Source organism: Lygodium microphyllum, chromosome 17, assembly GCF_053477565.2.
Source record: "Lygodium microphyllum isolate KBCC chromosome 17, Lygodium_microphyllum_v1.1.10, whole genome shotgun sequence".
In the NCBI taxonomy this organism is placed as follows: Eukaryota; Viridiplantae; Streptophyta; class Polypodiopsida; order Schizaeales; family Lygodiaceae; genus Lygodium; species Lygodium microphyllum.
The window spans coordinates 79,559,572-79,585,151 of NC_141151.1; the positions used below are offsets into that span (position 1 = coordinate 79,559,572).

General features: G+C 45.6%; 1 protein-coding gene across 2 annotated transcripts in view; it reads right to left on the reverse strand.

Moving 5' to 3' along the window:
* Positions 1-3,555: 3,555 nt before the first annotated feature.
* ABCB28 (non-intrinsic ABC protein 8) overlaps positions 3,556-25,580 on the reverse strand; it is an 86,735-nt gene continuing 64,710 nt past the window's right edge. Inside the window, exons 11-17 of one of the 2 annotated variants that reach the window (XM_087697697.1) lie at positions 15,172-15,320; positions 6,273-6,362; positions 4,788-4,922; positions 4,549-4,605; positions 4,393-4,449; positions 4,244-4,309; positions 3,556-4,158 (exon numbers count right to left, since the gene is read on the reverse strand). In XM_087697697.1, coding sequence (XP_087553823.1) covers positions 3,988-4,158; positions 4,244-4,309; positions 4,393-4,449; positions 4,549-4,605; positions 4,788-4,922; positions 6,273-6,362; positions 15,172-15,320 — 725 coding nt within the window. In that variant the 3' untranslated portion in view covers positions 3,556-3,987. The remainder of the gene's footprint in view (positions 4,159-4,243; positions 4,310-4,392; positions 4,450-4,548; positions 4,606-4,787; positions 4,923-6,272; positions 6,363-15,171; positions 15,321-25,580) is intronic. The other variant, XM_087697696.1, reaches the window with a different exon arrangement.

A 25,580-nucleotide genomic window follows, 5' to 3' on the forward strand; every position in this document is an offset into this window, starting at 1 on the left:
TCTAACACTACCTTGATGTATTTGTCTTTTCCTCATAGAGCTACTTCATCCATTTTATAGTGGCTTTTTTGGTGGTGTGATGCAAATTGGTCAACTTTCTTAATCATCTATAGATAATGCTTCCTCCTTTACAATAGAGATAGCTCTTGTGATGGTTCATAGTGGACTATTTCTCTTAATGATAAAGTGAATGAGCTTTGTCTCCACTACATATGGCTAGTCCTCCTTGAACACTATATCATGGCTCACAATGATCTCCTTTGCCTCTTGGTCATAAAATTTATAACTCTTTTACTCATCATTGCAACCCAAGAAGATGCATTTTGTTCTTTTTGGTTTCAACTTCTTCTTCTTATCTCGAACATGCATATAGCATTTGCATTGAAAGGTCTTGAAACAAAAAACGTATGCTTTCTTACTAGTGTAGACACTTGTGACTTTTGCTTGAGAGCCTTTATATAGTTCGGATCTAAAATGTGAGATACAATAATAAAACATCATCCCCAAATTGATTAGGCAATTCCTTACTCCCTCTTAACCATACACCTTGCCATTTTCACAACAGTTCTATTTTGGCATTCAATACTACTATTATGCTCAAGTATATGTGTCCTCCATTAATGCTTGATTCATTTACTCTTGCAAACGACTTCAAATTCCTTTGAGTTGAACCCACTACCACCATCTGTTTTAAATTTCTTCGCACTTTTATTCATTTTATTTTTAACAAGTTGTAGCCATTCTTTAAACTTACCAAAAGCTTGCGTCTTATTACAAAGGGTTGCTATATATTTTGAATTTCTTTACAGTTTTCATTGTTTTTTTTCAACAAATTATATCCATTATTTGACCTTACCAAAAGCTTGACCCTTATCATGAAGGAAGTGTACCCATATCTTTCTATTGTACTTGTCAGTTATCAATATAGAATAGATAGATTCCCCCAATGCTTATATATACACAAATTGGCATGTACTACTATAAAGGAGCCTCTTCTTTATACTCATTTTTCTCGTGGAAATGCATTTCTTTGTTGCTTGTATGTCATACAAGCTTCACATACTTTCTTCATTTCTGTCACTACAAGTGAGAAGCCATACCTTTGCTTGTGAATCTTCTTCAATATTATAAATCTAATGTGACCACATCTTTCATCCCAAAGTTAATTTGTGCCCACTCTAGTGATAGTTATAAGAGCACTTAGCTTATATAAGTTTTTTCGCCTCTCTCCTTTGCTAGCAAGTTTACCCAAACTATCAAGATTTTTTGTATATGTATGAATCTCTGTTCAAGACCAAGTACAATATTACTCTTTCTTGTTGAAACGTACACATTTAAAGGCTTTTTGAATTCACCACTGATAGTGATAAAAGAAATAGTATTTATACCCTAACCATGGTATTTTTTATTTGTTTCCAACTATCACAATAATGGGTTCTTATAGAGGTTGTATAGAATTGTACATGCCTTTTTTATTGGTCATACGATGGGAGAACTACTATCCAAGATCCATGACTTAGTGATGGATGCTTCTTCAGTCAAGAAACACACTCACTCAACAATGGCCATGAATAACTCCAACTTCACTTTAGTCATGTTGGATGTCTCCTCTACTTTTCATGCTACCATTCTTTTTATTTTCCTTCTTGACTCAACAATCTACAATTTCACCTCCCCTATTTTTCAGAGTACACATTATTTTCCTTCAAACGTCCTCTTGTTACTATTCTTACTTTTATTACCATCACTTTTAATAAAAAAACCACCTTTGACTTTTGTATTGATGGAGCAAGAAACATCTCCACGATTACACCCTCCTCAAGTTTTATGACACACCTCAATTTTGATGGTGATCTAGACAAATTCTAAGTGAAGATCTTAAAGTTTCTTCAATGATCTCTAGTTGGGAAAATGGATAGATCATGATTTATGAGGGTCCCCCTTTTTATAGTATGCAAAGATATCGAAATAGCATATTATTAACCTTCAGTAGTAGACCAAGTAGTATTCCAAAATATTCTCTTTATCGCTAGATCATAGGCTACTCTCAAACCTATATAAAGAACCACACCCCATAACTTTGTGCAATGTGCCTTGAGTTATTACCAACTGAACTACTCCACTAACTAGTAGACCATTTGAACATAGATCACTTTATTTACCATCTGATCACATAAACATCATCTGATGTAGAAGTCAAGAACCCAACCAATGTCTAGGCTTGCAAATGGCTTTTACTCACAATGGAAGCCTTACAAATTTGAGCACCATGGATTATTGGTAACACCTTATGAGAATGGAGTATTGAGCATATTTAATAACATCTTCATTCAATACTAAATATATAGCGTCTACCAAACCTTATTTATGTGTCTCCTTCCTAGCTTTGATTTCCTTATGGCCCTCCTTTTGCAATCTTCTTGTTTCCCTGACTTTTATCTTCAATCTTCCTATAAGATACAGCCATCTATATGTCCAATTTTACCTCTTGCTGATGGGGTAGAAGCTCAACTCAAAAACCCTCCCTTACCACGAAGGGGAAGTTGAGCTTTTAAAGAAGCAATGAAAGCTTATGAAAAATTACCTAGTAATGCAAGTGGACTGGGTTTTTTTTTGGAAGGGGAGAGAGGGAGAGAGAATGAAATGGCAAGACTGGGGTAAATCACCATTGCTGATGCAATTTTGCATACATGTGGTATTGTCATGTCTTCCAAATTAGTTCAACGATTTTTTCATGTTCCTAGAGGCTATCATTCATCCTAAGACACCATTTCAACTTCCTTAACACGCTCTGCAACACCTTTTCCCTTTCCCTTGGAACCAAAACTCCTCTTGTTTCGATTGGATGATTAATCGTTGGTTTCATTTCACAGCACTTGCTTATATGAAATAAGGATTGGTTGGCTCTGAAGGGCAAACCATACTTGGGGTCTCCATAAAGACTGTTAACACTTCGTGGAAATCTGTGCTGCTGGTGGGCTAGCTTAATAAAACGTGTCTATCTGGTTATTGTTTGTTGGGGCTCTTTCCCTTCGCCTCTTTACTCTTCACATTCGATATCTCAAATGGTTGCTGCTTCTTTCGTACAAGTGAAGTAACTTTTCATCATCAATTTCTTCTTATCCTATGGCGAGAAAAGTTTGATCTGTCATCTGTTGTTTGGTCTCAAGTGGTAGGGTTGTCAATGCTTCCAAAGAATTGGATCTTTGGACAGCCCAATTTACCCAAATCCTCTGCAGCCACATATGAAGGTTGTCTTCCACTTTTTGCATTACTGGGGCTGTCAGCACAAATGGACTATGCTGAATGCATCCATTTTTTAATCCACTCTAGAGCACAGAGCTATATCACCCATTTGAGAGGCCTTCTCCATTGGTAACTTGATATCATTGAGCTAGTAGATATTCTTCCCCCACAAGATTTGTTTTCTTGGCACACTGCAATTTCTTTGGTCTCCTTGTTAGCTGTATAGACCTTTAGAAGTTCTTGTCATATTGTCCTTAGTACAATTAACCTTCACAAAAAAGGAGAGAGAGAGAGAGAGAGAGAGAGAGAGAGTTGTGAAATCGCCAATCAACCTCAAAGGAATGATACCTTAGAAACACAGATTGTCAACATGTTTCAGTCAACAAGGTCCATGATTTGATAATCCCCAAAGGAGATAATTTAACAACTCAATTAGCTGCAATATTCTAGATGGAAAGGTCCCATTTTGAGTAAGATACAATGCTTGATGCCAATGATAATACATATCTTACAGGAATGAGGGGAAGAGTGACTTTGAAGCTGTCTTCTCATGAGATTTCTTATCCCATCTGTGTAGCCAGTAACAGATTTGAGAATCTCCTTCTCTCCTGATGACATCTTTGTGATGAATCAATTTATATTGCTAGCTTTATAATAGAATTCTAAGAGGGCAGATTTAGGCTAGCAGGATAACCACAAACTTGGAAACACTGAATTCAGATTGTCTCTGTTGAATCTGCATTATTCAAACGCTAGCATCTGAGAGTCCACCAGTGAGGAGTACCTGCCACCTTGACTGACAAGCTCTCCATGAGTTCCGAGCTCCACAATTTTTCCATCCTCACAAACTGCTATCTCATCTGCTTTTTGCACAGTACTGAGCCTGTGTGCGATCACGAGTGTCGTGCGACCCTGCATAAACAATGCTATAACTGTAAGCTAAACTTTAAATAGTTCTGTGATATATCCAAAGTTTGTTTGAACACCCAGAATTGACCTTCATCAATCTGTCCAAAGCATCCTGAACGAGTCGCTCGCTCACAGTATCCAGGGCACTTGTAGCCTGCACATAACATGATTTGCAACAGATGTTATAGAGAACCAGACAATTCAACAGCCATTACAGAGCCTAATAAAAGAGAATACCTCATCTAATATCAACAAAGGAGCATCTTTCAGCAAGGCCCTTGCGATTGCTATCCTCTGCGTAGAAACGGTCCAGGTAGTTAGCCCTCGTCTCTATCGAGCATAAAGTAGTAACAAATCTAACAGTCAAGAGCATGGCAGGATGAATCAATCTACTTGGCGTTGGCCTCCACTGAGCAAGCTCCCTCTCTCACCTACCAGTGTATTATATCCCTGCCAAAGACTCATAATTTTAAGCATAGGTATCATACTTCTGAAAATGAAAAAGGCCCAATTCCTGAAGGCACAGGAGGAGCACAACCTAACCAAAAGCATCTTAAGTAAAACACGACAAGATGGGAGCCCAGTAAAACACACATGGAAATAAAGACATAACAAGGAGAAAGGCCACATACCTGAGGCAAAGACACGATGAATTCGTGTGCATTTGCAGCTTTAGCTGCAGATATAATATCCTCCTGTGGAACATCTTCATTGGGTAGACCATATGCTATGTTCTCTGCTACTGACATTGCAAACAATACAGGCTCCTACAATAACATGTCTTATCAACATCATTATCAAATCATAACAATGAGCTCTATTTTTAACTGTCATACGAGGACTGATAAAAAATCACAATCAGTGCTCTCACAGTGAGATCCGTTTCATGCACCAACTTGCTATTTGATTGTATGTATATCAACGTCTCTGCTTCTATGCAGAAGAGAATAGGAAAGGAGGTATATTGAGCTATAATCTGTTTCAAATCAAAATTTCCAGAAAATTGTAAAATGAGAATATCCTATTATGCCCTTGGTCTGGAGAATTGCATAAAGCATACATGTACAGAGTATCTTTTGTCTTGTATGTTGGAATCATGAAGTGTCTGATGCCATGGAGCTTCAGCAGAAGGATAACCAAAATCAAAGTTCCAACCCTTAAGGCTGCTGTTAAGTGCATTAACAATAAGTGAAAACAGTATGTTTACTTTTTTTTTAAAGGGCAATGCCGACAATGTAAGTCATCAAGATCCTTCACAGCTAAGGATATCAGCCAAGGAGAAAATATTTTGATTACAAACAGAACTTCATGAGGACCTCGCTTTCTTTTCCTTGATCATAATGTGAACTTGGAGATGGAAAAATAAAAGTTCAAAGGCAAGCAAAGACTCTGTAATAATATAGCCATGCAGCAATAGTTTAACATATCCTGGTAACAGCAATTAACTATCCTGATGATTGGAATACAATTTGAAGATCTCATGGTTCAAATACCTCAACATTCAGCTGCAGAGAGCAGCTATGATGATTTCTAGAGTTTCAGATAGAACCTGTAACCTATGACAAGCTCATCTTTGTTGATGATCAGATGGAAACCTCTAGCCTATAGCGTAATGAATTCCTCCATAATGCAGTAGTGACATGCCTCAGGATCTTTTTATACCAATAGCAGTTGCAAAAATGTCACAACCAGAAATTAGACACAACTAAAAAAATTTGCAAAGCACAGCTTGGAAGACTAGCTCATCTTTGTTGATGATCAGACAAAAACCTCTAGCCTAGTTGTAACGAGTTCCTTGATAATGCAGAGTGCCATGTTGCAGGATCTCTTTATGCCAAATAGCAGTTGCAAATTGTCACAACTGGAAATTAGATGCCTTAACACTCCCCCTAGCTATAGTGAGAGATTCCTTCTAAGAGCTTTCAAAACACTTTAAGGGAAAGATTAGATTATCAAAAAAAGAAAAAATGAAGTGGCCTTGTTACTATAAACTAAAATTAAGACTAATAACCTCTTTGAGGGAATTGATAGAGTACTTGGCTATACCTTGGCCTGTACATTCACACGAGACCCGTACATAAAAATAACTGTAGACCATCTCTGTACAACCAGTATACCTGATTGACTATGGAGACAGCACGTGCCCACTCACTTTTATCGAACTGTTGTACATCTCTCCCTGCAAGTGTGATGCGACCACTTGTTGGCTGAGAAAAATAAATCACATTTTAGCCCATTTTCTGCAATAAACACCTAACTAGTCATTAGCCGCCTTATTAGTTTGCAACAATAAACTTTGACAACTGTATGCTGCACGCACCCACTTCATTTTTTGGTAAAGCCATTGTTCTTTCCTCTTACTTTACATCAGGATACCCCCAATTTAACACTAGTCCACTGTATTTTACAACCCTAAAAATTTCCGCATAAAAATATGGATAAGGACCATCAAATATTTATAATGTGAATTTCTACTATGGTAAATATTACAGCATCATAGGTGATGCATCATGGATTACACCATTAAACCGTATAAACAACATTCCTTACAAAGTTTTAGGCCTTAGAGAGGACTTTATAAGCTATCTTGTAGGCAGGAGCTTTCTCCCTAACCACTTTCAAAAAGGCTTTTATATCTCCTTAAGCTTGGCTAGAGCTTCAACTGGTTTCAGCCAGTGAGAATGTCTCTTAAAAAGTGCTGCGTTTCTCCACCCCCAAACTGTTTTAATTGTCAAGCCACTCACAATAATCCAAATCTTCAGTATTTCATCATCAAGCCCAACCTCATCCCCAAACAAGGACAATCTCATTGCAAATTCTCCCATTACATCCAACTGCTTTCATCCATTTTCCCAAAGCTGTCCATAACTTCTTCACCTCTGGACAGTCCCAAAAAACATGAATCAGGGTTTTCTCATTTCTTCCACAAAAAACACACTGGTGAGATTGCAATCCTTCTTTTCTTGGGGAACAACATCCCCCCCCCCCCCCCCCCAGTTGAAAAAAAAAAAAACAAACAATCTGGGCGATCAAATGGAAAACATTTCCTAAGTCCTGGGTCCACAGGAAGGCCCCTCTCCTCTTTATCCTGTCAGATCCTCCCTGCATCCTCTCCCATCTGAGTGGGGAAGATCTCTGTCCAAATCCTAAAAAAAGTCTCAGCTATGGATACCTCCTGAAGGTCAATAACATGGCTACAGCTTGTGGTCTAGATGTATCAGACTATAATACTAGCAATCAATTCCCATCTGTGACAATGTCCTTGAGTCCATTGTGCCTGCGAGTAGTCTACAGTGGGAATCCTGCTCAAATGCCATCCAACGATGAGGAAAGACAGGCTCCCCTAAACATCCCCACATTCGCATACCCGCGGCCTCTATCTGTGACCCAAGCTATAGCTTCCTAGGTCACGACCATGGTCTTCACCGAGCTGTGGAATGTCATCCCAAGGGCTCTCCTCCAAACCTCCTGAGATCTGGGACAGTCTCATAGGCAATGTCTCTACGTCTCCTCTGGCTTGCCACATCTCACATATGCCACTATGTTCCCATATCCAAGCCAAGTGACAACTACTAAGCTCTGGTGGGTTAATAGCCATAGGCCTAAAGCTCTCATCTCTAGTCCCCCTCCAAAAGTACAATTGGAAATGCTTTGAGATGCCCTCTCCATGCCAACAGGAACCGGCTGTTGGCTGTGCTCTGATGTTATGCATCTGTATCCCCCTCTTGAGCCTAGTAGTGTAGCCAAAAACCCACTCTCCTAGACCCTGCTATAGTCTCTGTAAAAGCCGCCGCTAATAAGCCCAATATCTCCATCCATCTATAAGACAAGTGGGTAGGTCTCGTCAATGTGCCACTTCCTCTTGAATTGTGCCAACACCCTAATCTTCTATCGGGAGCATCATACGAACTTTGTGAGATCTAAGTCCTCTATGAGAGGCGTCAGCCGTCCTCCTCTACCTAAAAAGTGAATGCCCTGTCTCTACTAGTCATAGTGACCACCAGATGGATGTCCCCTTTGGAAAAGAGACCAAGCCAGGTCGGAGAAGTGCATTTATCTATTTGCCGCTCAAGAGGTACTCCCTTTGGCACAGCCTCAATTATAGCCCTAAGTCCCTTGAGAACCTATAATCTCTCCCTCTTGTTGGAATAAAGGGCCATCGTGCCTTTTATATGTGCACGGGTGTGAACGCACCCTTAGCACACTTGTACTTTCATATATATCTATCTAAAAACCTAAAGTGGTACACACTCCAATTGTACCCAAGAACATCTTGCATCTCTCGTTCTCACTCGCTGCTGTTGCTCACGTGTTTGCTCTTTACCTGACATTTCATCGCCGGACATTGCATCTCCGCAACGCATCACTCACTTCAAACTGGTATCAGAGCTTCGGCTAAGGTGTTCGCGCTTCTCGCAGTCCGTGCAGAGCTTCGGTTAAGGTGTTCATGCTTCTCGCAGTCCACAGGTCACGTTTTTCAGCCAGGCGACATTTCCCAGGTTGCGCGCAGGTCAGTCAGTCATTTTCTGGTCAGCTCGTCACTGTTCTTGGACAGTGTGCAGTCAGGCGTGCAGTTCCAGGCAGCGTGCAGGTCAGGCGCAGGTCAGAAGTGACGTGGTTTGCACAGGCGCTGGTCACGCAGGTCACGCCAGGTCAGTTCGTGACTTTCCAGGCCACGTGCAGCTGGCGGCAGGTCAAAATGCTGGCGGCAGGTCAAAACGCAGCAGTCGTCACGTTACGGGACAGTTTTCGTCAAATTTCTCTTGCAAAATTTTTTAATTTTCAAAGGTTTACTGCAAGCTACCCCCTTTGCCCACTGACGGGAGTTCGCGCGTGTAAGCACAGTTCTGTGTTTTGGGCAGATTTGAGCCACAAATTTGGGGATTTGTCCGGATTTGACACGAGCAAGACACACAGTGAGATTCTGTCTCAGAAATTGCAGGAATTTGTGACATTTTGCCTCCGAAATTTGGGGCTTTTCATGTACATGTTAAAATTGGGCTGAAATTGACCCAATTTCTTGACATTGATGCACATTGGACCCCGTGCAATTTGGGGCTTTTGCTGTTTGAGCAAAATTTGTGCGCAAATTGGTCATTTTATGTACATGCGGGTTTAATTTCATGCAATTTGGACGCCCGACACTTGAAAAATTTGGGGGTTTTGCTGAAATTGCTTCATTTTGGCAAAATTGGTCTACTCTATGCATGTCAGAGACAGTGCAGATGTATGGTTGATGTTTTGAGCACAAAACTTTGGGGCTTTTGACCGTGCGGGTCAAATTTTATGCCCGTGGGTGCATGTACAGCAGAAATTGCAGCTAAAATTTGGGACTTCTCATGTAATGTGATGTATTTGTCCTTGGAACAGCTGTCATCAGTTGTGGAGTGCTGTAGCACAACATTTGGTGCTTCTGAAAATTGATTTGCAGATCTGAAATTTCTGCTTTTAACTGGTACTTATTGCTGGTTGGTACTTGTTTGTACCTTGGTCACTTGTTTGACAGTTTGGGCCTGCATTTGCTGAATTTGTGGTCATATTTTGGACTGAAAATCATGGCTGGCAGCAGCGATAGCAGCCATCTTATACACATCAAGAAACTTGAGGGTGCACATAATTTTGCAGTGTGGCAAAAGCAATGCTACAATATCCTGTTGCAGAAGAAGCAGGCTAAGCCGATCAAGGCCAAAGCGGTAAAGCCCGCAGATGTGGAACAAGATGACTGGGATGAGTTGAACGAGCTTGCACGCTCGACCATTGAGCTATCTGTCTCTGATGCTCTGCTGTTTAACATAGAGGGTTTGGACACTGCCTATGCCATTTGGACTAGACTGGAGGAATTGTATGCTCAGAAGAGTGCAGGTAGTAAGGTGTATTGGCTAAAAAAGCTTATGGATTTGCGGATGAAAGAAGGAACTGCTATGTCAAATCATCTGAGTGAATTCAACTCAATTTTCAGCCAGCTGGTTGCTTTGAAGTTTGTCATTGATGACGAGTTTAAAGCTACCTTTTTGCTTTGCACTCTACCAGAGAGTTGGGATACATTCAGGACTGCCTTGAGTAACTCGAATGCTATGCTTATGTATTCTGACGTGGAAAACTCTTTGCTTATGGAAGAGATGAATAGGCAAAATAATGCATCAAGTAAGTCGTCTAGTGCCTTGCATACCAGGGGCAGATCACAGCAGAAGGGAAAATCTGATGGCAAGGGTCGCAGCATGTCTCGCGGCAAGAATGTGGAATGCCACCACTGTGGCAAGAAGGGTCACTTCAAACGTGACTGTTACAAGTGGAAGAAAGAGAAAGGGAAAGGCAAGAAGACAGAGGACAGCAAGGAAGAGAAGAAAGAGAGCCAGCCCAAGAAGAGCAGCATCAAGATCGAAGAGGTGAATGTAGTCACTCAAGACAGTGATAGTGGGAACGATGTACTCTTCGTGTCTTCATGTTTTGATGCCCATGCATTGGTTGCCGATTCGGCTGATGACATGCATACCTGGATTTTAGATTCGGGTGCCTCCTTTCATGTCACCCCTTACAGAGATTGGTTTTCCGATTATACAGGCGGTCGACATGGTGTTGTCCATCTCGGGGACAACTCAGCATGTGATATTGCAGGCATTGGCAGTGTGCAGCTTCAGTTTCAGCATGGTTCTGTCTTTACTCTTCAGAATGTTCGTCATGTACCTGAGCTCAAGAAGAGCTTAATCAGTACTGGGCAGCTAGATGATGATGGTTATCATACCACATTTGGCGATGGAAAATGGAAGATCAGTACAGGATCTAGAGTCATTGCCAGGGGTTCAAAGAGTGATACTCTGTATCCTCTTCATGTATCTAGTGTGCGTGACCATGTTGTCGCAGTAACCGAGCAGCCAAGTGTTTCTTTGTGGCATGGCCGGTTAGGACACATGAGTCAAACAGGAATGAAAGTTCTTTCTCGTTTGGGTTACTTGCCTTGTCTCCGTTATGCTGATTTTGAGCATTGTGATCATTGTGTCTATGGTAAGCATGCGCAGACATCTCATAAGAAATCTCTTTCTTTGAAATCTTCACCTCTAGAGTTAGTACATTCAGATGTATGTCAGATGCCAGGATTGTCTTTGGGGGGGAAGAAGTAGTTTGTCACCTTTGTCGATGATGCTACACGGAAGGTATGGGTTTACCCCATTCGTAGCAAGGATGAAGTACTTGACAAGTTTAAAAACTTCTTGGCATTGGTTGAAATCAGACTGATAAGACACTTAAGTGTCTTCGCTCTGACAATGGTGGGGAATATGTGTCCAAGGCCTTTCAGGCATTTTGTGACAGCAAAGGGATAAAAAGGGAGCTCACTGCCCCTCATAATCCACCCCAGAATGGAGTTGCAGAGCGTATGAACAGGACTATACAGGATAAAGTCCGTACTATGCTGTCTCATGCTGCATTACCCCATGGTTTTTGGGCAGAGGCTGTTATGACAGCCGTTCACTTGATCAATCGATCACCAAACAGGTCTTTGGGGGGGGGGGAGTCCCTCAGGAAGCGTGGTCGGGCAAGCCACCTTCTTATGCTCATTTACGAGTGTTTGGCTGTGAGGCTTTTGTGCACATTTGTAAGGAAGGCCGCAGCAAACTTGAGCCAAAGTCCTGTAAATGCATATTCCTAGGATATGGTGACGAGGGTGAAATGGGGTATAGATTGTGGGATCCCGTGAAAAGGAAAACAGTGCGCAGCAATGATGTTATCTTCCGGGAAGGTCGCATGCATAAACAGCCCGAAAAGACTGAGGAGGTTCGTAGGGTTGTATTCCGGGAAGAAGTACCTTTTGGACAGCAAAATGTGCCCGCTGGCTGTACAGCAGCAAATACCTGCTGTAAATGAACCTGCGAATGCAGAAAATGATGCTGGAAATGATCAGCCAGCCATTGCCCATAATGATGAGCCACTAAATGTGCAGGAACAGCCAGGACAGCAAGCTGTTAATGTTGATTTGCAGGCTGAAATGCCAGGACAGCAAGCTGTAAATGAAAATATGCAGGCTGAACAGCCAGCAAACAATGATCATTGGGTTAGGAGATCGTCTAGGGCTACTAGACAGCCCGACAGATTCGTTCCTGGTGCAAATAATGTGGCTGATTATGTCATGATCACTAACTGTGGTGAGCCGTCATGCTTCAAGGAAGCAATGGACAGACAGGACAGCAAGAAATGGTATAAAGCCATGCTGTCAGAGATGGAATCTCTTGAGAAAAACGGCACTTGGGACTTGGTGCAGTTGCCTAAAGGGCAGAAAACGCTTCCATGCAAATGGGTTTATAAGATGAAGGTCACTTCTGGTTCCTCGCCAAAGTACAAAGCCAGATTGGTTGCTAAGGGGTACAAGCAGGAACATGGAGTTGATTTTGATGAGATCTTCTCTCCTGTAGTCAAAATGACTACATTGAGAACCATTTTGGGCTTGGTTGTAGCTGAAGATATGGAGCTCATACAGATGGATGTAAAGACTGCATTTTTACATGGTGATCTCCATGAAGACATATATATGCAGCAGCCTGAAGGGTTTGTGGCTAAAGGCAAAGAGAAGATGGTATGTAAGCTCAAACGGAGTTTGTATGGGCTGAAGCAAGCACCAAGAGAATGGTATCATAAGTTTGATACATTTATGCAGTCTAAAGGTTTTCAAAGAAGTCAAGTGGATCACTGCTTGTACACCAAGAAGGCCGCAGATGGCAGCCTAATTATCTTGGTTCTGTATGTTGATGACATGCTGATTGCTGGCAGGGATACTCATGCCTTGGATTCGTTGAAGCAAAGTCTTCATGGCAGCTTTGACATGAAGGATCTTGGTGATGCAAATCACATTCTTGGCATGCGAATACTCAGAGATAGGTCCAAAGGATTACTCTTTCTATCTCAACAAAAGTATGTCTCTAAGGTTTTGCAGCGTTTCAATATGGAGGGGGGGAAACCAATTGGTGTTCCATTGCCTCCATATGTGAAACTCAGTGCAGAGGACAGCCCTACATCTGATGATGAGAAGGCTGAAATGGCCAAGATTCCATATGCTTCAGCTATTGGCAGCTTGATGTATGCTATGGTTGCTACACGTCCTGACATTGCCTTCGCAGTGGGAGTGGTTAGCAGATATATGGCAAACCCTGGCAAAAAGCATTGGAAAGCAGTGAAAGGTATTATGAGATACCTCAAAGGCACAAGTGATTTGTGCATCTGCTTTGGAAAGCAAAAGGCATCTGTCGTTGGCTTTACGGATGCAGACTATGCTGGTCATGCGGACTGTAGAAAGTCCACTTCTGGGTATGTGTTTACCTTCACAGGAGGAGCAGTCTCTTGGATCTCCAAGCTACAGAAGTGTGTTGCATTGTCTACTACAGAGGCAGAGTATGTGGCTGCTACTGAGGCATGCAAGGAGGCTTTATGGCTTTCACGTCTGGTGGGAGATCTTGGCATTACAGAGTTACCCGTTCTTCATTGTGATAGTCAGAGTGCTATCATGCTAGCACGGAATCCCGTCTTTCATGCAAAGACGAAGCACATACAGGTGAAGTATCACTTCATCAGAGATGTACTTGACAGCAAGAGCATTGAGCTTGTCAAAGTGCATACAGATGATAATCCTGCAGATCTTCTCACGAAGGGTCTTCCAGCAGAGCGGTTTGCTCATTGTCGACAGATGATGGGAGTTGGATAGATATATGTATTTCAGCTTTGTACATACTTAGACTTAGCTGATTCTTTTCCCCTCTTAAGGCACATTGCCTTTAGGTGGGAGGTTGTTGGGAATAAAGGGCCATCGTGCCTTTTATATGTGCACGGGTGTGAACGCACCCTTAGCACACTTGTACTTTCATATATATCTATCTAAAAACCTAAAGTGGTACACACTCCAATTGTACCCAAGAACATCTTGCATCTCTCGTTCCCACTCGCTGCTGTTGCTCACGTGTTTGCTCTTTACCTGACATTTCATCGCCGGACATTGCATCTCCGCAGCGCATCACTCACTTCACCTCTAAATCTCCTACAGTAGCTCTTGAAAGATGAACTAGTCTCCCACTAAAGTGGCAACCTATGTAGAGGATCTACCCTTAGATATGTAAGTCCTCTATCCAAGGGTGTGGCCCGACTCTAATCTCAAGTGGTGATTGAGAGAAGGGACTGCATCCTCTTCAGTTGTAGTCAATAGTAGCTAACGAAGGCCAAAAGAAACAGATCTCCATGCTCTGATGACAACTCCTGCATATATGACCTCAAAGCTCCTCCTTACATCTCTAATCCTAATTTCCCAAAAGAACCAACGAATGCCATATAGTATTGTGTAGTTGTAGATCCTAACAAGGCCATATAGTACTGTGTAGCCACATGTCTCGTTTCTAGAGAGCCCTGTGCAATGGATCCATTAGCTCTCCCATGTCTCTGTACACCCTATCTAGAGTGTTTCACTAGTTTGGCCCTACTAACGCAAGGGTGAGAAGACTGATGCCAAATGATGAGGATGTTGTCGCCACATGGAAAGATTCTAAGGTTTGTGGAGCTATTAATGCAGCATGCTAAGTGCTGATCAGTGAAGCTTTAAGCTTTCTTTCTTAGCCTCTTCCTCTTACCCTATAAATTGACAAAACTGAATACCAAAAACTACACATAAGTCACCAATTGAAGGTGCACTAAGCATACAAATGCACCAACTGCAGTGAGATTTGTGAGAGGCCCACATTTATCATACTCATAACAAAATCAAATTCTTGCTAATAGGTCCCCTTTAATATGGGAATCCCTTCTTTGTCTCTTGCAACAGCAGTGCCTGCAAGCTATCCTTATAGCAAATGAGCAAGTGACACCTAGTTAAGCCATATTCGTTTAAGATTGCAAAAAGCCTTTGGAGATGTTTTGTTGCCAGTGTGAAAGGGGCACACTTTTAGTGTCTATTTGAAAGCTGTAAATCTTGTTCACAACAAGCAAAATCAGAGAATTACTAAGCTAAGCTGAGTAAAACAGCTCAAAGGAAGAGTTAGAACTGACCTCATAAAAACGAGCAAGTAGCTGGACAATGGTACTTTTTCCAGCCCCACTTGACCCTACAACTGCTGTCATTGTGCCTTTCTTGAGAACTAGATTAACACCTTTTAAAACTTCCACATCAGGTCTCAACGGATATGCAAAATACACATCTGCATCATAAAAGGACATTATCATGTTAAATATGACCTACTCCAAGAGCTGACAAAATTGGACTTTACAACTTATCCAAAGGACTAGTCCATTTCAACAATAAAATTTTGAAGAATTTTTCCTGCTTGCAAACATGACATACAGATCCTTCCCATTTGGATAAGTCTTTCAACACCTTTCATGCAAGAACTTGAAGATGCAGGATAATCTCAGTTTGAAGGGATGCCATGAAAAATAGGATTGCACAGGGAGCAGCTAAGAAAAGTACACAAACGCACCAATCATCCAGAAGTACCAAGAATGTCAAAGGTGAGCAAGTAGGTAACACCTAACTATTCTAAATGAAGTACTTATTCAGGCTTGCAGAACAGCAAGGGAAAGAAAAACTCTCAAGGCAACCCCACTGACCATGCTCTGTATTTTTCAAGTCACCTTGTAAATTACTGTAGAATGTTGTGGCCTAAGTAGCATAAAGCCTTGGAATACAAAATTAATAAGTCTAGAATGTTGTGGCCTAAGTAGCATAAAGCCTTGGAATACAAGATTTTGACTGACAAGGTCAAGCCAGACCAGTATAGCTTCCCGAGTTATGTAGGTACATGCCCCTGAAAAGCTTACCAATAAAGTAAGCCAATAACAACTGACCTTTCATACCTTAAACCAAGGGTGTGCAAAATAATTAAGAGTGCACATAGGGATCTAGTCTGTGGAAACTTCATCAAGGACAATAGCATGCTACAATGTCAGTAATAGCCATAAACCCAAAAACATTTGGCTTTCTACCAGTGTTTATTTTCTAACCCACCTTTGTAGAAGGTTTTTCATTGAGTTGGTTATTGATCCTTTCAGGATTTCTTACATCAGCATTGACTGCACATCAGTGCAAGATAAAAACTTTCAAGGAGTAAGGACTAATTGAGCAAGATAACAGTTCATAGAGGAGCCAAGGGTGGGGGAATGGGGAGGTTTTTGGTTTTTGGGGAGAAATTGAGAGCTGCAGGAGGGGGGGGGGGGCGGGGGTGGGGGGGGGGGGCAGCACAGGGTTGGGGGCAGGAGGTGAAAACACTTGCTGATTGGCAATCGGTTACTTTGATGCATGTTGCTTATAACTTTGTTATTAAGATGCTTGCCAATATACCAAAGGGTGTTCTTCATGTTGTTTTGCATCAAGCCCAGTATGAATTTGTTTACAAAGTTAGTGTGATTAATCAAAGAGGTACAAGGGCTCAATGATGTAGCTGGAGCTAAATAGGTACATCATAAGATATTTGCACCTCTTAAGGTGATATTTTTTCAAATAAAATGTGGCTGACTATATTACACAGAAAAACTGATTACAACGGAGTGCTCATGCTGAACAGACTAGCTGGAGTTTATGAAAGTCACAAGTCCATCATGTATACAAGCCTCTCAAGCCCATCTGGGGGGGATGGGGGCACGAAGCCATGGAGGGGGGGTGAATCGCCATCTGGGGCTGCCTGCCTGCATCACGAAAAACAGGTCATGGCCACCCCAAGTGCGCATGAAATGACCTCGGAGCTCCTGACCTGCATTCGCCCTGCACCTTATCCCATCGGCCGCGGAGGGAGTGGATGATGGAGGTCCAAAGTTCTGCTAAAGTCACCTGTACTGAAAGTCACTCTTTGCTGAAAGCCTCCTGACACCGTGCCTTCAAGATATGCCAACCAGTAAGACTCCCTACGATCTCCCATACCTCAAAGCGGTCTATTGTGGGCTCCAGTACTTGGTGGATGGGTAGAGCCTCCAAACCGACCACTGCACACGAGCCTGCCTCAATAATGAATATCATGTCCTACATCCCGGCCTCATACAGAAGGTGGCGGCCCTGGCTGACTGCCCGCTAGCAAAAAGCTCCCCATGAGATACATCCAAGGCTGGGTGCTATACGGCGAGGGATGCAGCATGCACCTCTCCACACGAGTTGCGCCGCCTCACACAACCAAAGGCAGTGCTTTGGTGTTTCCAGAGGCTGCTGTGTGTAACACATACAACCTCCCTCCTGCATCTGGACAAGCCAACTTCCCACCGCCAAGCCTCCATGTGCCACCAGCCATAAGAAATACAATACCCTCCTCGGCCTCCAACTATCCCATAGGCGGCGCCAGAAGGTGCGTCGGAAAGGCTTCGTGATGCCATGCTCCGCCAAGTGTCTGCTATGTAACAGTGCCCAATCCATATCCTCCTACATCAGTACGTGTCTGCCAATCCTGGCAGTGTAGTCCATGAACCCGGTGGCTTCTTGGCAACCGTTGTGGCTGGCCATGGCCACTCTCCCAAGTCCCACTCCAACTCATCAAGCGGCCTACCCTCCCAGATCCAAAGACGCCACTCCCTGAGCTCTTGCCAGAAGACAAAAGAGTCCAACCGCCATGTCTTCCCCTGAAGGCTAATCACCCAGATTCTCTTCCATGAGAGGACAGCTAACCCCTCATCCTGCTGCCCTCTGTCAAGGGCCAGACACCCTCCCTCCTGTACAGTGAAGGTCCCAGGTGGAGCGCCACCCACTCTACCTGCCACCTGTATAGGGGGGTGCCTGCTGGTGAGAACCTAGCGGCCCATACCTCCCCGGGCTCTATTGGCTCTCATCTCGGGGGAGTAAGCCACTCCTGAGGTATTGTTGCGTCTATCTCCCTTCTCCTCAGCTCCACTCCTCTCTGGAAGCCTGATACTCGCTGCAGCACCTCCTCGTCCACCATCCTCTACACTTCTCGTCATGCCCTAATGGTACGAGTCCGGCCGGCCTCCCAACCAACCCACTGAATGTGAAGGCACTCGCCAAGCTGTGCTCCTTCCGGATCTTTGACCTGGGGATTCCAGATGATGGGCTGACGATCTATCTTCTCCTGGCAACCTAAGGGGCTCTGGATTAGGGCCTTGTGTAGGCCCTGCCACACGCGGATCAAGCTGCGCAGAAAGGTGATCTGGGCGGGGTGATCGGAGCTAACGTGAATATCCATCTCAGGGATGGCCTCCACTCACCGCCAAGCCTCGGTCTACAGTCCTGAAGACCCTCCTGCAATAGGACCTTCCATATTTGCCCTCCTAGTGTGAGGCCACGGACAACTAGCTTGCCCAAGAGAGCCATACTTTGATACTCTAGATCTATGATCCCCAGGCCTCCCTCTAACGGATGCCGTATGATGGTTCGCCACACCGCCTTGGCCCTAGAATTCCTGGAACTGTCTGACTCGGACCAAAGGAAATTCCGCACGAAGCTGCAATACGCAGGATGAGGAGAAGCACCAACACAAGGCGATGTACCAGGCCATCGCTAGGAGGACGTGGTTAACCACCAAGGCTCGGCCTACTAGGGAGAGGCGAGTTGTACTCCACTAGGTCAGCTTCCTCTGAATAGAATCGAGGACTGGGAGAAACTACTTGGCGGGAGTGATGTCAAGTCCCACCTGGAACCCTAGGTAACGGACGGTCTACCCTTTGCTCACCCATCTAAAACCCTGGTGGATGCCCCACTCCGTGCTAGAGTCCAGGTCTGTGAGAAAACCAACCGACTTTTGCTAGTTGATTTTCGCTTCTGCGCTGTAAAACAGAACACCTCAAGAGCCAGCCTCACTCTCTCCAACATCAACTCATCATCCTCTATATTGAGTGATGTATCATCTACAAACTCTGAGTCTAACAACTCGGTCTCCTCCCTCACGGGAAGTCACAGGTCACGTAATCTGCTCACACGTGACCTGAGGAAATAAGGCATCGCCTCTACAAAGAATAGAAACAGGTACCGGCCAGGGGGCAGCCCTGCCGGACCGATCTCTCCAGTCGAAACTCCACCCCTCGCCTACCATCTATGAGAACCCTGCTAGTGGCCGATCTGTAAAGTGCAAAGACCCCATGAATCCAAGCCTGGGGGAAACCCAACCTCACCATGGTGTCCTCAAGGAAATCCCAGTCCACCCTATCATAAGCTTTCTCGAAATCCAAGAGTAGTACAGCCAGTCTCTGCCCAATGTGCTACGCCTACTCTGTCGCCTCAAAGAAGGTGAATACATTGTCTAGGATGCTCCTATCCTCGACAAAGCCTGTCTGTGTGTCATGGATAATGTCTAGAAGCACATGGCGTAGTCGCCTACCTATCATCTTTGCCAGTGCCTTATAGGTTACTAACAATAAGGTGATTGGTCTCCACTGGGAAAGCTCCAACCGGTCTTCCCCTTTGGGGAGAAATTTGATAAGGCCTACCGAAAGACTCCCTGACATCTGTGTCCTGAAGTGATAATCACCTAGAAGGCCATCAGTAGGGGGTCCTTCACCAACTCCCAGTAGGTGGTGAAGGATGCTTTAGAGAGGCCATCCTCTCTAGGGCATTTCTGCCCGTCTTGTGTATGGAAAGCCTCCTCTAGTTCCTTCTCTGTGAAGGGGGCTAGAAGGGAGCGTCCCATCTCCTCTGTGACGAGGGACGGGATGTGATCCTAGACTTGCTGCCTACATCGCTGTCCTCTAGCTGAAGCTGTCTCCTGCTGGAAAAGGCGCCTGTAGTAGTCGATGGCAATCTCCACCACCTCATCTGGGCTAGAACGAATCCTCCCATACTGATCTCAAAGGTTGCGTATTTGCTCTCCTGAGGTGCGAGGCTGGTGCACCTGGAAAAACTCCCTGCATATGGTATCCCCCTTCCGTGCCCAGAAAGCTGTGGAGGTGCGGAAAGAGAGCTCTAAGCGCCTGTTCTCTAAGCCAGCAATGGCTGCTCACGCGCGCACCTCCTGTGTGTGGAGGTTGTGGTCCCCTGGTGCTTCCTGTAATAGTCTCTGCATGGCTGCGAGGTCCCACCACAGTGCTCTCTCCTCCTCCCAGCTCTGCTACCTGGCTTGTATGGCTGCCTCTTGGCAGATACTGCTCGACTCGGCTAGGACCTCAACCTCCTCTGCAATCCGGTCCCTCCTGCCCAACTCCCTGTTCCAACTTTGCTCTATCTGTCTCGTCACCTCCTCTCTCCTATAGATCGAGTCAGGGATCCAACAGGATCGTGTATCTAGGGCAGATGGGAGGGGATCAAGTGTCAAGAGAACCAGGCAATGGTCGGACAACGTGATACCCGCCAACTGCCCAATCTAGCCTTCACGAGAGCCACCCCACTCTCTCACATAAAACCTATCCAACCGCTCTAGCAGGACTCCACCTAGCCATCTGTATCCCCAAGAGAAGTCCAGCGACCTCTCCCTCCTGTGGAAGGCAAGGACTCTCCAAGCATCGCATGCTCCTACTGCCAATAGAAAGACCTTCCATGCCTCCTACTCCTCCCCAGCCATGCCCTGGTAGTTTCTGCCTCTACCCTGCTGGTCCTCCAAAGCCTCCAGGTTGTTGAAGTCTCCTCCAATGATCCAGGAGTCCACCTCTGGGAGTCCATCCGCGATCTCCACCCAGAACCTGCTACGTGCCCTAACCTCCATAGGCACGAGTCCCCAATGTCCAATCTGATCCATAGAACCCTCCCTGCCACTATTGTTCTGTTGTCTCGTACACATGCGGTGAGGGCACCTACGGCGTGCTCCCAGTAAGTGCGCGAGCTGCCCGGGAGTACCTTTTCGACCCACTAGGCCTGGGTGGGCATGAGCTTGTGCTCCTGTAGAAGTAGAATGTCGATCCGTCCCGCAAGGGCAACGGCAGCTCTTGCGGAACAATCAACTTTCTAGAACCACGTGCCCCACTGTCGTGGAGACTGTTCACATTCCAGGATGCAAGGTATAAGCTCATGGGGAAACGTGTGACTAACCGAACAAGCATCTATTCGGTGTGGAAGCATCTGAAGAGAAGAAGAAACTATGGGGCATGCAAGTGTGCTTTGCCACAGGTCTAGATGGTGAACTCCAATCCCCCATGGTGACCCTTGGCCGGACCATAGAGGTGATAGATGCTCCAAGTGGTACTATCAATGCATCTATCAGCCATGCTGAGAGTCGTGACTCTGTACACTGGTAGAAACGGGCAACCTGTGCCAGGGGCCACTCGATCACATCCCGTAGAGCTCTCCACTGTGAAGGGGCTCGAAAGATGATGCTCAAGTATGGGACCTCGGCACCAGCCCACTAGTTAATGTCCATCATGCAACCAGGCCACTGTTGTGCAAACAATGCTAGTCCTTCATCTCCCATCCACTAGGAGATCTGGTCCTCCACCTGACTCTTCAACTCCTCCTCTATCTATGTCATCGTCCAATCCCCTGAGTGGGAGGATTGAAAGAAAAAAGAGTAGTTTGGTCCATCCGGTGGTGCTAGTAGATGGACCTTGCCCCTCCTTGACTTATGAACCACAAAGATCCCCACCTCTAGAGGTAGTGGGAACTCTCCGCGCTTCGCAACTCTCAAGTAGGACCATGGGCTAGTGCAGAAGAACTCCTGTGGCAACAGCTGTGCCTGTCTTGGAAAAGTGTGACGGGCGGCAAGGGCAGATGAGCTGGTGGCTATGGGGGAGGGAGAGAACTACTGGTGCAAGGAGGATGTAGGCATGTGAATCTCATCACTTCCTGTGGCAAGAGGGGGGGTGGATCTAGGGGGGATCACCTAAACCAGGGGCGGATCGAGCTCGGCAAGGGAGGCGGTGGGGGGGAAAAGAATCGAGGGATGGTCGAAGGTACATGGCGGGTGTTGGTGGGGGGGAGGGGGGGGCCTAGGCCCGGGTCAGTGGGGAAGGGGCATGGGAGAAGGGGGGGGGATCTCAGGTGAGGTAGTCTGTGGCGCGGGTGGTGGATGTGGGGGGGACTACAGTCCTGTCAGGTGGGGCGGGCAGGGGGGGCTGCAGAGTGCTCTGCCGGGGGGCATCGCTCACCCTCCTACTCCCTGTTGTCGAGGCTACGTCTGCAGAGCTGGCTGTGGCCCCCCCTTCCGTCTCCCTCTCTGTCGTCTCTAGACCCGTATGCAGCCGTCAGCGTCCACCTGTGGGCCTATCGACGGAGCCGCCTTGGCTCTGAAGCGCGTACAATCTACTGCCTGGTGCCCAAAGTCACGGCAGCGTAGGCACTACCCTAGTTGCCCGGTCATTGTGACCTGCTGCCTAAAGGAGTGAACTCTAGCCTCTATCTCCAAGAACTTGGGTATACTCTTTGTGTCTTTCACGGCCACTCGTACATTGGGGACTCTTGCAACTATCACAGCATCCGCGGAGGCAGGAAGAACTATGCTGAAGAGCCGACCAAAGTCCTCCACTAACTGGCGCTACTCTACCGCCAGTCCGGGGAAAAGTAAAGTGACTAGGTGTCTAAGAAATCTCTTGTGGAGCTCAAATGACTCCACTGTGAAACCACCGTATCAGGAAACCATGTGAATGACCCTCTTTGTAGAGGCATAGGGCGAGCTCTCCACTAACTCATGAGCTGCGTCTGCAGAGGTGAGACGAACCATGAAGATCCCACGGCCCATGAGGACTGCCTCCACGATCTACGTTGTGCCAATGCACAACGTGGAGTGGAGCCAATCCCGAAGCTAGGCCTTGGTTGGAGTGTCCTATTACCTAACCCAAGATAGTTGTTTCTTTAAGCTCCAACTCTGTGGCACGGACGGCCAAGAGTTGTTCCTCAAGAGGACAACGCGCAAGGTGTTTGATTGGGGGGCACTCGTAGAATGCACCAGCGTTTGACCAGAGGTTTCCATTGCGCTTCCCTACTAAGAACCTACCAAACACACTGTTGTACTACCGGAGGGGGGAGTGTTGCTGCAAATGGAGGGAGCAACCGGGGGGAGAGGGCGATGGCAAGGAGAAAAAGGAGGGGGGGGGGGGGGGGGGGCGGGGGGAGGGGGGGCGGGATTCTGTTTTCTGATACCGATAGAGGCGTCGGGTGCCACAGATGATAGCGTGGGAGGCTTGTAGGTAGGTGGCCGCAGGGTGGAAGAGACAAGAGAGAACACGGGTGAGGTACCAGGGCGGTGGGGGGAGGGGGGACCATGTGTGGGGCAAGTACCAGGACGTGGGGGGTGACCAAGGCATGGGGAAGGTGCGAGAGTAGGGGGGAGGTATCAAGCAAGGGGGGGCAACGTGATGGCAGGAGCCATAGGGCGGGGGAGGGGGGAGGACCATGCGGGAGCCACAGGGCAAGGGAAGGGGGCATAGCGTGATGGCAGGAGCCATAGGGAGGGGGGGGGCGCGCGCACAGAGGGGGAGAAGTGTGATTGCGAGGAGGGAGGGGCACAGTGTGATGGCAAGGAGGGGGAGGCGCAGCTTGATGACGAGAAGGGGGGGCAGCGTGATGGCGAGGAGGCAAGCGAGAGAGACGGGGGAGGCATGATGGCTAGTTAGTGGGGGTGCAGTTTGATAGGGTTACGTGGGCGAGGGCAGCGGCTCGTTGGTAGGAGCGTTTCACCTCTTAAGATGATATGAGAGGGACAGGAGAGAGAAGCCAAGGAGAGAACGAATAGCACCGAGGGTGGCCACCCCATAATGTGAGGAACAAGCTATGGCAGCCCCAAGAGTCCACAATCTATTGCCATAGCTCCTGTCAATGGTGAATCACCCTGGAGCTACTTCCACTATCCTAGAGCGAGTGGATGATAAAAGACTAGAGATCCACAGGATAGCATAGTCTATAGGGCTGACTCCATGGAAAACCAGCTCACAATCTGCCTCTAGATATGCCAACCTGTAATACCCCCAATGAGCTGCCAAGCCTCTAACATCAATGCACAAAGGCTCTAGTACCTGCAATGGGGAGGCCGTTGAGGGCTACCATAGCACAGGATTCAGCCTCAACAATGAAGTGCCCTACATCTCTACCTTGCAGGCTAAGAGACATACATAGAAAGCGCCCTAGGTAATGCAACCTAAGGTTGGCTCTGAATCCTCAGGCACCTCTCCACATCAATTAGGCCTCTACAAATGGCCAAAGAAAGTGGGGGTCTTCACGCACTGCTTGGGTAATGCTAACATGTCTCCTCCTACTTCATCTATGCTAACCAATTGCCCGCTGCTGGTCTGTCATGAGCAAACAACCAAAGAAAACATTGAGACACTCCTCAGCCACCAATTTTCCCAAAGATGCTTCCAAAATGTCTGTCTAAAAGGCTCTAGGATGCTTTGCTCAAATGAAGAGAATGGAGAATGAAGAAGAAGACGACCATTGAGCCTCTATCTTTCCCATCTATCTTCCGTTGTCCTTAATCTATAGAACCCCCAACCGTTTTCATGTACTTGTAGTTATTAAGATTACTCTTTAAGGGAAAAACAAGAGAGAGAACTCTTGCAAGTACACAGCAAATTGAACAATAGATTGATGTGATAGATGATTGATATGAATGTACAAAGGCAGGGCTTTATTTTATCAGCCTAGGGCTCCCTCCAAACCCTAACCCTAAATTTACACACACTAAGGTGTGTTCACATAGGGAGGTGGTTAAATGACCAACACGATGCAGTCTACCAAGAAGCACTAGAGAGTTGTCTCTAGTAACACCTTGTTGACCACTATAAGCCAACCCATTGAAGTAGCCAGACGATACTCCAATAAGTAAGCTTTTGCTAGGCAATGTCAGTCACTAGGACAAACTTTTGAGCAACAGAAATGTCCAACATCATGTAGAAGCCAAGCACCATGCCACGTGCCCTCTAGCCATAGACCAAAAGCTAAGATGCACCCCACAATGCATGTTGGAGTTAGGTTAATAAGATATTCGACCAGCTTACACCAATTGAGTTTTGCCTCCATTATTGTACAAAACACCTCGAGGTCTAGTCGTACTCTCTCTAACATCATTATATCATTCTTCACAATCCATGTTGGAGTTAGGTTATTAAGAAATCCAACCAACTTACATCAGTTGAGTTTTGCCTCCATTGTTGTACAAAACACCTCAAGGTCTAGTTGTACTTTCTTGAACATCATTATATCATTCTCTGCATACAAAGTTCTATCATTTGCATAGGGTAATAGTTTACCATTCATTGGCAACCTAAGGCCTCAAATGGTAGTGGCTCTGGATCGAACGAATAGGACATAGCCTCTACAAAGAGCAAGAAGAGGTAGAAAGCCAGCAGGTGACCCTATCTCATTAGATTCGAACTCTCCCTTCTGCCTTCCAATGATCATGCTACTGATCACGAACCTGTGTAACAACAAAACCCTCTATCCACAACATGGAAAGCCTAAGGAGGCATGGTCCCCTCTAGGAAGTGCCGATCAACCTTGGCATAGACCACCTCAAAGTCTAGCAACAAAACAAGTCCCTAGCCACTTTGCTATGGCTTGGAGGTCTCGAAGAAAGTAAATGTGTCAAAGGCAAAAGTTGCTATAAGTTATG